Here is a 12,699-nt window from a genome sequence, read left to right as displayed (position 1 = left end):
CCCTTGAGGAGCCTTCTCTTCTCCAGCTGCCCCAGCCCAGCTCTCTCAGCCTGGCTCCAGAGCAGAGCTGCTCCAGCCCTTGCAGCTTCTCCATGGCTCCCTCTGAACCTGCTCCAAAATGTCCACATCCGTCTTACACTGGGGGCCCCAGAGCTCTACTATGGCCAGAGATCTTGTCTTTCTCCTTTAAAAGGAAGCAAGAAACCCATAAAGATGAATGTATGGAAACCTTTCGGGTGGCAGAGCACGGGGGTCGTGCAGGCAGTCGGCCAGATTCATCATGGGATGAGTTTGTCCTCCATCTGCCCAGAGATTGAACCGCATGGGTGAGGAGGGAACCGGAGGAGTTAACAGACTCCCAGCCAGAGATATTCGTGGCACCCAGAGTTCATGCAAAGTTTCATACCGGGACCCTTTTCTAAATTCTTTCGGTCATGGGAGAAAACACTGCAACTGTTTAGTCTGCAGGGAGGTGGTGGCTCTGGCCCAGCACTCGACATCGCTGAGCAAACATGCTGGAAAGCAAAGGGGCTGACAACCCTCTTATCTCCTCCGCCTGCTTTTCACCCTGTCTCTCCCGCCGTCGTGGCCAACTATCTGATGGGCATCGGGTACTGAAGCTCCCCACTGGGAACGCAGCTCTGCGCTCTCTCGGATGGGGGGCAAGCGACCACTGAAAGATAGGCCTTGAAGTACCAGTCTGCTAAAAGGTGTTATTTACACAAAAGAGCCCAGAAAATCTTCCTCGGGGGCTAATATTTACCAATCCTATGAAGCCAGGCAGCTTCTGCTATAGCAGATGTTGTACTTGGGTGTTTGTTTTTAAATAATGTAGAAGATGCATTCATCTTTCCTGCTCACCCCCTGAACCACACAGGCACACAGCACCTTACAATGCCTCTGAAGCTGCCCATCCATGCTGGAAAAGCTGAGGTGACAGAAAAGAACTGCAGAAAAAAACATCAACCTGCAAACCCCGTCAGTCCCTCCAAACTTTCTATCTCTAAATGGATGCTCATGATTACCACGGTGTATTTCTAAGCACATGCCACATCCTTAGCAATGTTCAAGGCCAAGCTGGATGGGGCTTGGAGCAACCTGCTGTAGTGGAAGGTGTCCCTGCCCGTGGCAGGGGGTTAGAACCGGATGAGCTTTAAGCTCCCTTCCACAAACCACTCCGTGATTTTATGATTCTATATTGTCAAAGGAGCTGGCTGTGAGCATCACAATGTAAGACCACCAGATACCATGGCTAGAGTATTAAAAGAGATGCAAGGAAACACACCTTGCTCTTACTAATGAAGCCAAAATCAAAAGGTTTTGCTTTTCCAGCCTCACACCATTTCCTTAGCTTGTGCACTCTTTGCTCGCACTGTCTTTGCTTTCAACTCGTGCTGCTCCTGGACTGGAGGAAATATCACTAGATTTGGGTTCCCAGGGATGCTCCTTCTATCCCCTCTTCATTAAAAAAACAGTATGTAGGGCAGTAGTAATTTAAAAATAAGTAAAAAAAAAAAAGTGGAATTTATTATTGGGGGGGAAAAGGAAGCACTGGTCTGGGATGCTCAACAAGGGGGCACAGCATGGAGGGGCTCCATGGGTGGCAGGACCACGGACATGTGGCACCATCCAGCCATGCATCGTTTGCTCCTGTTCTCAAGACCCAGATGCTGTGTTTCACGCTGGTATCAGCCCCAGCCAGGCATGGGACAGGGATCTGAAGCAATTCTCTTGTGTCCCCTCCCTCACCTGCCACGTATCCTCTGGCTCCTCTGCTCCAAGGACTTGTCCCACTAAAGCCACCATTGTTTTGCATTTGCTTGTTTAAATGTCAAAGGCATTAAAAAGATGAGGTTGTGCAATACAATACCCACGGGGGAGGTAAAGGAGATGTGCACTCCGTGGCAGCACTGATTCTCCAAATCCAGGTTTTGACAGGTAGGTACACACTGAAACATCCAGCAGTGGAAAAAACCCTGAGCCTAATCCTGGCTGTGGGTGACCGTGCTGTGACACCAAGGCTGCAGGTCTTACATGTCCCTCCGGGGGCCACTGCAGCAAGCCAGCTATAAAAAACAGCCAATTATCTGCTAAGGGCAGCTTGTACTTGAGCATATCAATCAGCCCACTCAGATGGAAATTGAATTTGGTACAAATTCTCGTGGCTCAGATAGAAATCCTTTATAAAAAGAGATTTCCTGTGGGTCAGTACAAGAGCATCCTCTGTGTCTTGTGTGCTCATGGCCGAGTGATGCCACGGGCAAAGCACAACCTATCACATCATTCCCCCTTCCTAGGAAAGAACAAGAGGTGCTGCCCTCTCCTCTTCTTCCCAAGCCCAAGCTCTGCGCTGACCCTAGTGCCTGCATCTGCTCTGGCCTTGGCTCAGGAGGTGATGTCCTGTTTATCCAGTGTAGTCTTCTTCCAGAAGGATGCTTCATCCCATAGCAGAGTGACTGGGCAGTGTAGGGGTTTGCAGATGGGTCCCAGGTAGGGTGATGCACTGCAGGGTCCCAGTGAGTCCCATTTAATCCTGCCCCCAGGTGAGGCGAAGGGAACCAGCTAAGAGAAGGGTTGGGGGTGGCACGGTGACTGTGAGTACCAGCAGCAGGGAGCTCCCAACCCCACAGCATCCCCAAATCCCCACCTTGGGGCGGCTGCAGCAGCCTGAGCCGGATTTATGCCGGAGCAGGCAGGAGCAGATGGTCTGTCAGGAGGGTGCCTTAGGCCGGCTGAGTCCCTGGGCTGGCAGGAATGTGCTCCTGCATCCTGGGGCTGGATTTGAGCCTTCCAGGAGAAAACAGAGAGCTGATGGCGGGCCAGCCTGGTCCAAGGGGATCTCAACATTAGAGCGCCCGCCCTGCCCCCAGCACAGTGGGTAGAGGGGGGTCCTCAGGCATTTCTTCACCTCTCAGTCAATGGGTAAATAGACTTTGAAGCTTTAGTTTTGCTGCCTTTCCTGCCACAGCCTCAGGGGGACCTGAGCATCCTCCCCTCAGCAAGCAATGCGTGGGAACAGGTAGGAACCCACCACACGGGTAGCTCAGTGCCTGGATCCGTCCCAGAGCTGCAGCATGCTGCAGGCAGGCTGCACAGTCTGCAGTCTCCACCTAGAGCCCGGCAGAGCTGCTGCTCCGTGCTGCCAGCACGCTGCAGCCCATGCACAAGGTGTGCACAGGTCCCACAGCCCCTGGTCTGAACCTGGCTGTGCTTTCAGCAGGCAGCAGTGCAGCCAGGGATGCTCCTGACAGTGCTGACCTGTGGCCTGCAGGACCACGAGGAACCTCCGCTGAGTCCCACCACCACGGTGAGATGCCCAGAGAGGGCATCCACTGGCCAGCAGAGACGGTGGGACACAAAGTACCATCCCTGAGGCACAGTACATGCTGGAGCAGCGGCTGGTCCCCACTGTGGCCTTGCAGCCTTGGTCCCTCTAGGGGCAAAAGGAGCCAGGAGAAAGCACACACAGTTACAGAGCAAACGTGGTGGCTGTTTTTCCACAACACACCTGAGCACTGCAATAGAAAACTTTACCAGCACATTGAATTCAAGCCAAATAATTCCATTCTAAACTTAAGGCTTTTCTTGTTTTGCAACTTACTCCTGCTTCCCATCAATCTCTCAACTGCACAGTGCCCAGCTGCTCAAACCAAAACACCTTCTCTATGTGGATCCATGAGTGTAGCTGCATCTGATGGACTCCAGCCCCCTGCTACCTGCCAGGCACTGGGGACAACCCCCTTGGCATCTCCTGTGATGCCCACTGATACTTTGGTGGCCCTATGGTCACCTCCAGATGCAACTCAAGTGCTTGAGGGGCTGCGAGCCCCAAAACACCCCCCTGGGCTTGGGCTGAGGACTGATGGGCAATGCAACCCCACAGCCTATTTAATTTGGGATCTGGCTCAGCTATTTCCAGTTTGAAAGGCACCTACTGCTTGTGGGGCACAGCTCCTGCCCCCATGCCCTACTTCCTATCAGTGGGAAATGGTTGCCTTTTCTCTGTCCTCCATTAAAACCCCACAGCTTGGGTTAAACCCCTGTTTGTGCTCCATTAAACCCCCAGATCTTGGGTTAACCCCCTGTGTGTGCTCCATTAAACCCCCAGATCTTGGGTTAAACCCCTGTTTGTGCTCCATTAAAACCCTAGATCTTGGGTGAAAGCCCCTTCTGCACTTCACTAACCCCCCCTCACGTCACCATCAACCTCCACGGAGGTGATACCCGGCGCTCCCTCGTTGCCGCCACATTCCCACGTCATGGAAAGGCTCTGAAGGAGCCAGACGGCTCCGCTTGGGAAAAGCGGCAAGTTTAAAGCACGCAGCCCGACATTTAATCCGGGGCTCTCCGATAGCTCACAGACCCGCATGGGACCTTGTCTGCCAGCGGCTCCGTAACCTCAACCAGCAAAGCCGAGTGCTGTCACCGCGGGCAGACAGCAGTGGGTTGGCCAGACCCATGGGTAACACGGGTCCAGCTCTAACCGATGCCTGGCTCTGCCTTTTACCTGCTGGCACATGCCCCTGGCTCCCTCTCCTGCCCGCTGCCAACACTTGCATGGGTCAAGATTGGCCCCGGATGGCTATGCAAGATTATAATCCTAAAAATTATAATAACCCATAAAAATATAAAATAATGAATAATAAAATACAGATTAAAGTATATAAGTATCAAAATAACAATTAGTAATGAAATAATAACCACTCTGTTACACAATTACAGAGCATCTTCAGAGACACAACTAGGGACAAACAAAAGGGAATGTGTATCCTTCCCGCTCCTCCTTTTCTCTATGCTTGAGGTGATGCTGCTCAGAGCCATGCCTGGGCTCCCCATATATACATCATGTATGCATGTGTGTGCATGGATTTAGAATTGCCTTTGAATTCCCTGGGTGCATAGAAAATAAATCCCCCCCTTTCACTGTGAGTCCCACAGTGGTTTACAAAACCAGGACAGTGCTGTCAACATCAGTGCAGAAATGCAAGGAAAAAGGGTTTCCAAGCTCTGCAGGTTCCTGCAGACCCGCAGATGAAGGTGTGTACACAACAGCAGCATCACTTGCTATTTCTCTGCCTGTGCTGGGCTCCTGTGAGGCTGGCAGATGTGGCCCATGCACACCTCAACTCTGAGGTTCACCACCAAGATGTCCCTCATCCCACCAGAAGAGACGGGGGGAGCAGCTCGAGCTGAGGAAGCTTTCCCCAGTGAAACACCACCTCATCTTGGGAAGCGCTCATCAAACTCTTCTGGAAGAGAAACCAAAGGCAGCACTGTTAGGCTTGAAGAGATTGAAGAGATGGATGTGGCGCAGAAAGTGCAAACTCTCACTGCTGTGGCAGTAAAGGCGCACACCTTTATGGCTTTAGGGTTTGATCCACGGATCCTGGGACCTTTTTTCCCTTATTTATCAGTGAAACAACCTTTCTGATGTCTCCTGGGCAATGTTTTTTCCGAGGCAAGTGGTACCATGTATTTTGTGCACACAAACTGGGCCATCTGTAGTTAAATTAAATTAAAAACAGCCATGGAATGAGGGCCGATGGGTTTTGCAGCCAGTGCTGGACACAATGTGCAGGTCAGATGCTCTCCAGCCGCACTCAGATTCTCCTGCCTCTGCCTCTGTCAAACCACAAACCATTCCCCACTGAAGACCCAGACCTTGATCGTGTTAAGAGGCAAAAAATCTGCCATTCAGCATTAACCATGTGTATTACCTCCACATCCCAGTTTCTGCAGTATCCCCTTGGTGTCTTTATCCTCACAACCCCTACGACGCAGAAAGGGCTGCTATCACTGAGAGGCTGTTTGCTCAGATAAAGAGGAAGCCTATGGGAAAGGAAGGATTTCAGCTGTTTCCTCCTACCACAATATCTAAATCCCAAGAAGGAATTCAACCTAAATTTTCCTCCACCTGAACTACAACAACATTTTTTTGGCCACCCCCCCGGTTGAGCCCCTCCAGAAGTGGTTACACAGACCATCTCACACCCAGGTGATTCCACTGAAACCCAAGTACAACCTCTACCAAAACCAACAGGATTCAACTCAAGTTTCTACAACCAGAGCAAAGCCCAGCACTGAACCAAGGAAGAGCCATTTCTGGGGCAACAAGAGATTAAACTAAGACAATGAAGAAAGGGGGAAGGGACCTGAAAGCTCCTCCAGCTCCAACCCCTGCCACGGGCAGGGACACCTTCCACTAGAGCAGGTTGCTCCAAGCCCCTGTGTCCAACCTGGCCTTGAACACTGCCAGGGATGGGGCAGCCACAGCTTCTCTGGGCACCCTGTGCCAGCGCCTCAGCACCCTCACAGGGAAGAGCTTCTGCCCAAGAGCTCATCTCAATCTCCCCTCTGGCAGGTTAAAGCCATTCCCCTTGTCCCGTCCCTCCATCCCTTGTCCAAAGCCCCTCTCCAGGTCTCCTGGAGCCCCTTTAGGCCCTGGAGCTGCTCTAAGGTGTCCCCTTCAGGAGCCTTCTCTTCTCCAGCTGCCCCAGCCCAGCTCTCTCAGCCTGGCTCCAGAGCAGAGCTGCTCCAGCCCTCGCAGCAGCTCCGGGGCCTCCTCTGGCCTCGCTCCAGCAGCTCCACGTCCCTCTTGTGCTGTTCCCCAGAGCTGGACCAGGGCTGCAGGGGGGGTCTCCCCAGAGCACAGCAGAGGGGCAGGATCCCCTCCCTGAGCTGCTGCTCACGCTCTGGGGGTGCACCCAGCACATGGGGGGTTCTGGACTGCAAGAGTACGCCACTGGGTCGTGCATTAGGCTACACATTAGGGTATGCCACAGAGCATTCAACAAGGGTACGCGTTAGGGTACACTGCAGGGTATCCAACAGGATATACAACAGGGTATGCAACAGAAATAGCCTTCCTCCACTGGCACCAAGGCATTTCCAAGCACAGGGATGTACCAGGCACTGGCTCTGGCTGCAGGCCAGCCTGTGCTCTGCAGCAGGCTCTGCTGCTGTGTCGAGATGTTCATTTCGTGGTGGTGTTGGTGTTTTTTTTTTTATTAAAAGAAGGTATCAGCCTTCTGTTTGATGTGCTGTTGGCCGCGGTTGCTAAGGGGAGCAGTGTACAATTACAGCCCCAGTGATGTCCACTCTAATAATACACTTGGCTCTGCATAGCTCAGATGCAGACACAGCTCTGCTATAAAGAGCACGGCCATTTCAACAGAGGAATACTCCAACTTATGTTACATGTGAAGGGTTTGTGGCACGTTGCTTAACCGAAAGAAAAAATACAAGCACCACAGCCTGGGCACGCCAGTGAGTGAAACTATGACAAGCAAAAACCTCCTGCAGGAGACTCACTTTCAATTTATTAATTAAGGAGGTATTTCTATGTGTCCACCAAGATGTTCTTGCATGCCCCCATCTGCCCAAGCTCGCCAGGACCAATTTGGCCAGGTCCATCCCAAGGGCTCGCACAGCTCAGTGTTGCTCTTTGTACTATACGAAACTCAATGAGCAGCAAATCAAACCCAAATGACCACCCCTCGGTGCCAAGGCCCGGTATGGCAGCATATCCCCAAGCTCCATGACTCCCCTTTCCATGTCTCCCCTCAGCATCCTGAAAGTTTTGCAGCACCCACATTCAAGCTCAGCCTGTGATTTGGGACCAAAACACAGAGCAAGGGATAAATTCAAACCAGAGTTTTCCCAATAGATCCCCATAGAGCCTGAAATGGTGCAGCACTGATCGGGGGGATGCTCTTTAGGGAAGCTGCTGGCAGGGAGGGGGGGATGACATGACAGCATTCCCGTCCTGCGGCGCTGGCATCTGTTTTGGGATCAAAACAAGCCCCCTGAGATAAGCTGCGAACATGTGCAGCCCCCGAGCGTGAGCACCTTGTCAACAGCTGAAAACACAGGAGCAGCCAGGTTAAAAAGATAGTTTATTGCCTGTTCCACTGGAAAACCCCTTTAAGGGCTGGTGGGGTTACAGGGATGCTGTCTATAGGTACTGGCATGCCGGTAAGGAGGCCCAATGGGTTAATGCGTTGATTTATGAGATTCTCTGGTGCTGTTGCCATCACAGTCCCAAGAGAAAGGGACAAACAAGCCCCTACAAAACAGGAGCATCTGCCAGGAGCAGATGTGGGGGGGGCGAGCGATCCAGCCCCAGGCGCCAGCAGCACAGGGCAGGATCACGTTGATCCCGATTTATCACACCCCGGCAGAGTAATTCCCCAGCTCGCCGGTGCCCGGCGAGCCGAGCTCCTTACGTCCGGGGATCAGATTAGTCTGAAAGGTGCTAGAGAGACATAAATCCTGCTCTGGAGCAAGCGTTTTATTAAAGGCTTTTTTGGTTTGTTCTGTTTGTTTTCATTTATTAATGGTAAATTATCTAGAAATGGCTGATGGAAAACATCTGATGGTAGAGAGGCCAGGACTGGACCTGGGTAACGTTATATTATCAACCCTATATCAACATGTCATATTGATATATATATATCAATATATCATATTGATATTGATGTATCAACATCATATCATCAAACATATCTCAGAATATCATATTGATATATTAATGTGGTATCCACATTGCTCCACAATGTCCATATATTACCCAGTATACCATATGGATAATGTATCATATATCAGTACCATCAACCCCCTTATTTCACATCAAGGCAGCTGCAATCAATCACTTGTGCTTCATACCTGGGTCTGTTTCCATCACAAAAATTCCCAGTTTAGGGCTTGATCAGAGTATTTAATGAATCTTTGTGAATACATCCAATTGTTTTGGTTGGAAAAAGAAACTGTGTTTGGAGAAAGTCAAAATCCTTTACTATGAGAAAGGAAATGTTAAATTATTTAATCTCACACAGCACTTTGCTTCTGACCTGTACTGATCTGTCACCTTTTGCCCCATCAAGACGTTTTTAAAAGATGTGCAGTTTGGGGCTGAGCAATTCCCTTCTGTGTATTTTTCTATGCTCCAGCACATGAACTCGGTCACCCGTACTCCCTGCTCACTCTTTGCATTTCACTTCTTCCCACCTTTCCACAATGGACATCATTCTCCCATCACACTGAGACTGGCTACATGTTCCTGGGAAGCACTTTGGGACTCTCTGGAGATATGTGATATATTATTTATCCTACATTCATGCTATGAAGACCTGAATATGAAGCCAGTTATTATTGAACATGACACTGCAGTATAAGTCAGTCCACTGGGTCTGTTGGTAGGGGTGGAAAAGCTGGGGCAAGAGAAGAGAGCAAGTTAGAAGAGATGATGGACGAGAACTGCCATCATCCTCAGTTTTTGGATGACACACTGCTCCCCCCTGGCCATTGCTCCTGGACTCTCTTTTGGATTTATTAGCATTGCTCAAACAAATGGGGAAAGACACAAGAATGACCTGGCATGGGAAAAGTGGGATGCATGAAGGGTTTAGAGCCCTCTCCAGCCCCTTGCTTCTAAATCTGGGACTGATGCTGACAGCAGTTTGTCTCCTCCTGCTTTATAATCACCTTGGAAATAAAGTGATTGGAAAAAAATAACTGCCTGGTACATGCATTGGGCAGATGTGTGTGCTTCCCAAGGGAAAAGTAGAGAAGGGGTGGGCACAGGGAAAGATTCTGGGTTTGATATGGACCCAGAGCAACGACAGAAGCAAAACAGGACCACTGACCTTGCAGAATGATCCTAGGTTACGCTAAATATTGATGTTCGTTGGTTTATTTTGCTCCTTATTTCCCTGCTTGAAAAGCCAGTTCAGCCTGCACAAGGCAGAGGCAGCCGAGCACAGCCTCCAAAGGATGATCTCCAACAAGGGCAAGGCAGGATAAGATGATGTGCTAATAACTGAAGCAGTGCTGAGCACTGAATGCATGGAGAGCAGCGAAATTAAACAAGATCTTTGTATGTGCCACACATGATGTGTGTGTGAGAGAATGGCTAAGTTACTGGTTTCAGCTCCAAAAGTCCTTCTTCCACAGACACAGGAAGACAGAGGTTCATGCAACACCCTCCCCAGAAAGCAAACCCCTTTTGATGGTGGCACTGCTTCCCCAGCAGACCATGGGCAGTTGACGACAGTCATGTTTCCCTATCATCTACCTCTATCATGGAGCAGTTATCAGAGCCACTGCTTTCCTTCCCCCCACCCCCAGCTCAAACTTTTCTGTCATGCACAATCACCCAGCAGAACAATCAACCAGCAGAACAATCAACCAATAAACAAGTCACCCAATAATTAGCAAATACGCAAATTATTTCAGTCTGGGTTGCAATCAGAAAGTAGGAGCGAGCCCTTCAGCGAGGTGATGCAACCAACAGCCTACCCAGGAACTACTGAATCGCAGAATCCCAGACTGGTTTGGGTTGGAAAAGACCTTAAAGCTCATCCAGATCCAACCCCTGCCACGGGCAGGGACACCTTCCACTAGAGCAGGTTGCTCCAAGCCCCTGTGTCCAACCTGGCCTTGAGCACTGCCAGGGATGGGGCAGCCACAGCTTCTCTGGGCACCCTGTGCCAGCGCCTCAGCACCCTCACAGGGAAGAGCTTCTGCCTAAGATCAAATCTAAAATACCATGACTTGGTAGCGCTGAACTTCATCCGAAAAGAGCAGCAAAACCCCTCCACTGTAAGACCCTCTGAGTTCACTTCTGCTTATGTCATAGGGATGCTGCCACAAGCAACCCGCTCATTTCACAGATGGGCCCTGGTGTGAGATACCATAATTCCATGTACAGCTCATGAGCTGGGAATGAAGAGCAACTCGACAACGCCCTCAGTGTCACGCTATCTATGGTCACTATTAAATGTGTGCACAGACAAAATTGCAGGTACCCTTCTGTTTTCATCAACTGACTTCAAAAGGAATATGGTAATGGCTTAGCTCCTGCCCAAATGCATGGTAACACCAGGCGGCGTAAAGCTGGAGGCATCTAACCAATAAGTTTTATTTCTTTACCTGCAACATGTTGAGGAGCAGACTCCGGAATTTGGTTCCTTCCACCATGAAAAGGGCCATTTTGTCACACAGCTTGGCTGCTGTAGAAGCAAAGCTGCGGTCCGTCACCGCTTTCTGGTAGATGGTCTTGACTATCTCCCCCAGCATCTCCTCAGAGTTGGTGGAGTTCTGGGCCTCCTCCATGAAGGTGGTGAGCTTGGAGTCAACGTCGCTGCTGTTGTTCCTCATGCTGTTGAGGATTTCAATTAATTTGTCCATTTTGTTCTTTTCAGGGTTGGTGGTTTCCACCGTGACTTCGTCCTGGTCCGTGAAAAGGGAAAGACAAGGCGTCTGTTACACAAGGAAAAAACAGACATATCAGCCCATGTCCTTCCACAAACAGCAAAGGGGGAAGGGGATTAGGAAGACATAAAAACAGACATAGAAAAATCAAAGCATCATTTAGAGGCACAGTGGTCTCATCTCAGCATTGAAAACCACAAGTGAATGAGTCCTGCCCCAGAAATGTTCTATTTCTCCCGTTTCCCACAGCACTCAATCCCAGAGTCCTCCCCCTCAGCTCAGGCAGAAGATGTGCTCAAGGGTCCTGAGCTGGGATATTGAGGTCTGGCCATCCCTGACATCCTGGACCAGTTTCTGGAGGTGTCTGCAACATGGTGACAATGGACACTTTTTTGTCTCTGTTTTGAAAGCACTGATGTGCAACATGCTCAGATAACAACCCTACAAAAATATTTACTTCTTAATATATATTTAATGATCGCAATTGAGATCGAATGTCACATGATCCCAGCATTAGAAAAACAACTTCTCCATCTCTTGGTTGTTACACTTTTCACTTCATGTCATTACCATAGAATTTATTGCTTGTTTTCAACATTTAATTATGCATTTGCCCCTTTCCCCCGTGTCAGGCATGCATCCTGCTTAGTTTACACTGCTCCCTTCCAATCTTAAAACGTGGTATACAAGACACACCTGTAGCAATTCTTGGACAACCCCAATGCCAAGTAGCAATTGGAGTTGTCCGAAACTCCCACCAGGAGGCCAGTTGTGTTGACAGCACCCACCCAAGAGTGGGTGCTTATGTGATGTGTTTCTTATAAGACTATAATTCACAGGGAGAACATTAAAATGAATATTCTGAAAGTCTCTACTATACTCCCATTGCTTTAAAGAACATAAAAATAACTAAAAAAATCTCTTCCTCCCCCTCATGCCACATACATAAATAGTAAATGCACATGCATTCAAAGGTATACATTTCCAACATGCACTCCCATGGAACTGAATATGTTCAGGTTATTTTTGCTATGTATTTTGGAAATCTTATTGGAGATACCCCACGGATGCATTTTCCAGTCTGAAAAAGAGAGTCTCAAGAGAAACAGTCTGAGTTTCACAGGGGGAAAATGGAGATATCATCTCCGAATTCCTCAGAAATCTGAGGCTGAATACTGTTTCCAAAAAGGATTTCTCCTCCGTCACTTGCATGCAATAGTTTTGTTATTGTTGGTTTGTTGGAAGGAAGGGGGAAAGATAAGGGCATTTCAATTCATTGCTGAGATAAATGGATATCAACTTCTAAGTAGTTGACTATTCAGCACTCAAAAGTTGATGCTTGGGATTTAACTCTGTAACTGTGGACAGACAAATTGCCTTTTCAGATCTGTTTGCAAAGTGGATGAGCTCTGCAGACTGGGAGGCAGACAGCTGGGGTCAGCCTTCAGGAAAGAGGCACCCCAAATTGTAGCTCACGTGTGGACCAGT

The 12,699-nt window shown here is 49.4% G+C and overlaps 1 protein-coding gene across 2 annotated transcripts in view; it reads right to left on the bottom strand.

The window, feature by feature from the left end:
• Window positions 1-12,699, bottom strand: part of CTIF (CBP80/20-dependent translation initiation factor) — a 117,324-nt gene that overhangs the window by 26,678 nt on the left and 77,947 nt on the right. The window contains exon 9 of one of the 2 annotated variants that reach the window (XM_010016258.1): window positions 10,930-11,259. In XM_010016258.1, coding sequence (XP_010014560.1) covers window positions 10,930-11,259 — 330 coding nt within the window. The remainder of the gene's footprint in view (window positions 1-10,929; window positions 11,260-12,699) is intronic. The other variant, XM_010016259.1, reaches the window with a different exon arrangement.

Source organism: Nestor notabilis, unplaced genomic scaffold (genome assembly GCF_000696875.1).
Source record: "Nestor notabilis isolate BGI_N333 unplaced genomic scaffold, ASM69687v1 scaffold316, whole genome shotgun sequence".
Lineage (NCBI taxonomy): Eukaryota > Metazoa > Chordata > Aves > Psittaciformes > Psittacidae > Nestor > Nestor notabilis.
Note: the sequence above shows the minus strand (reverse complement) of the source record. Positions and strands in the feature narration are given on the sequence as shown.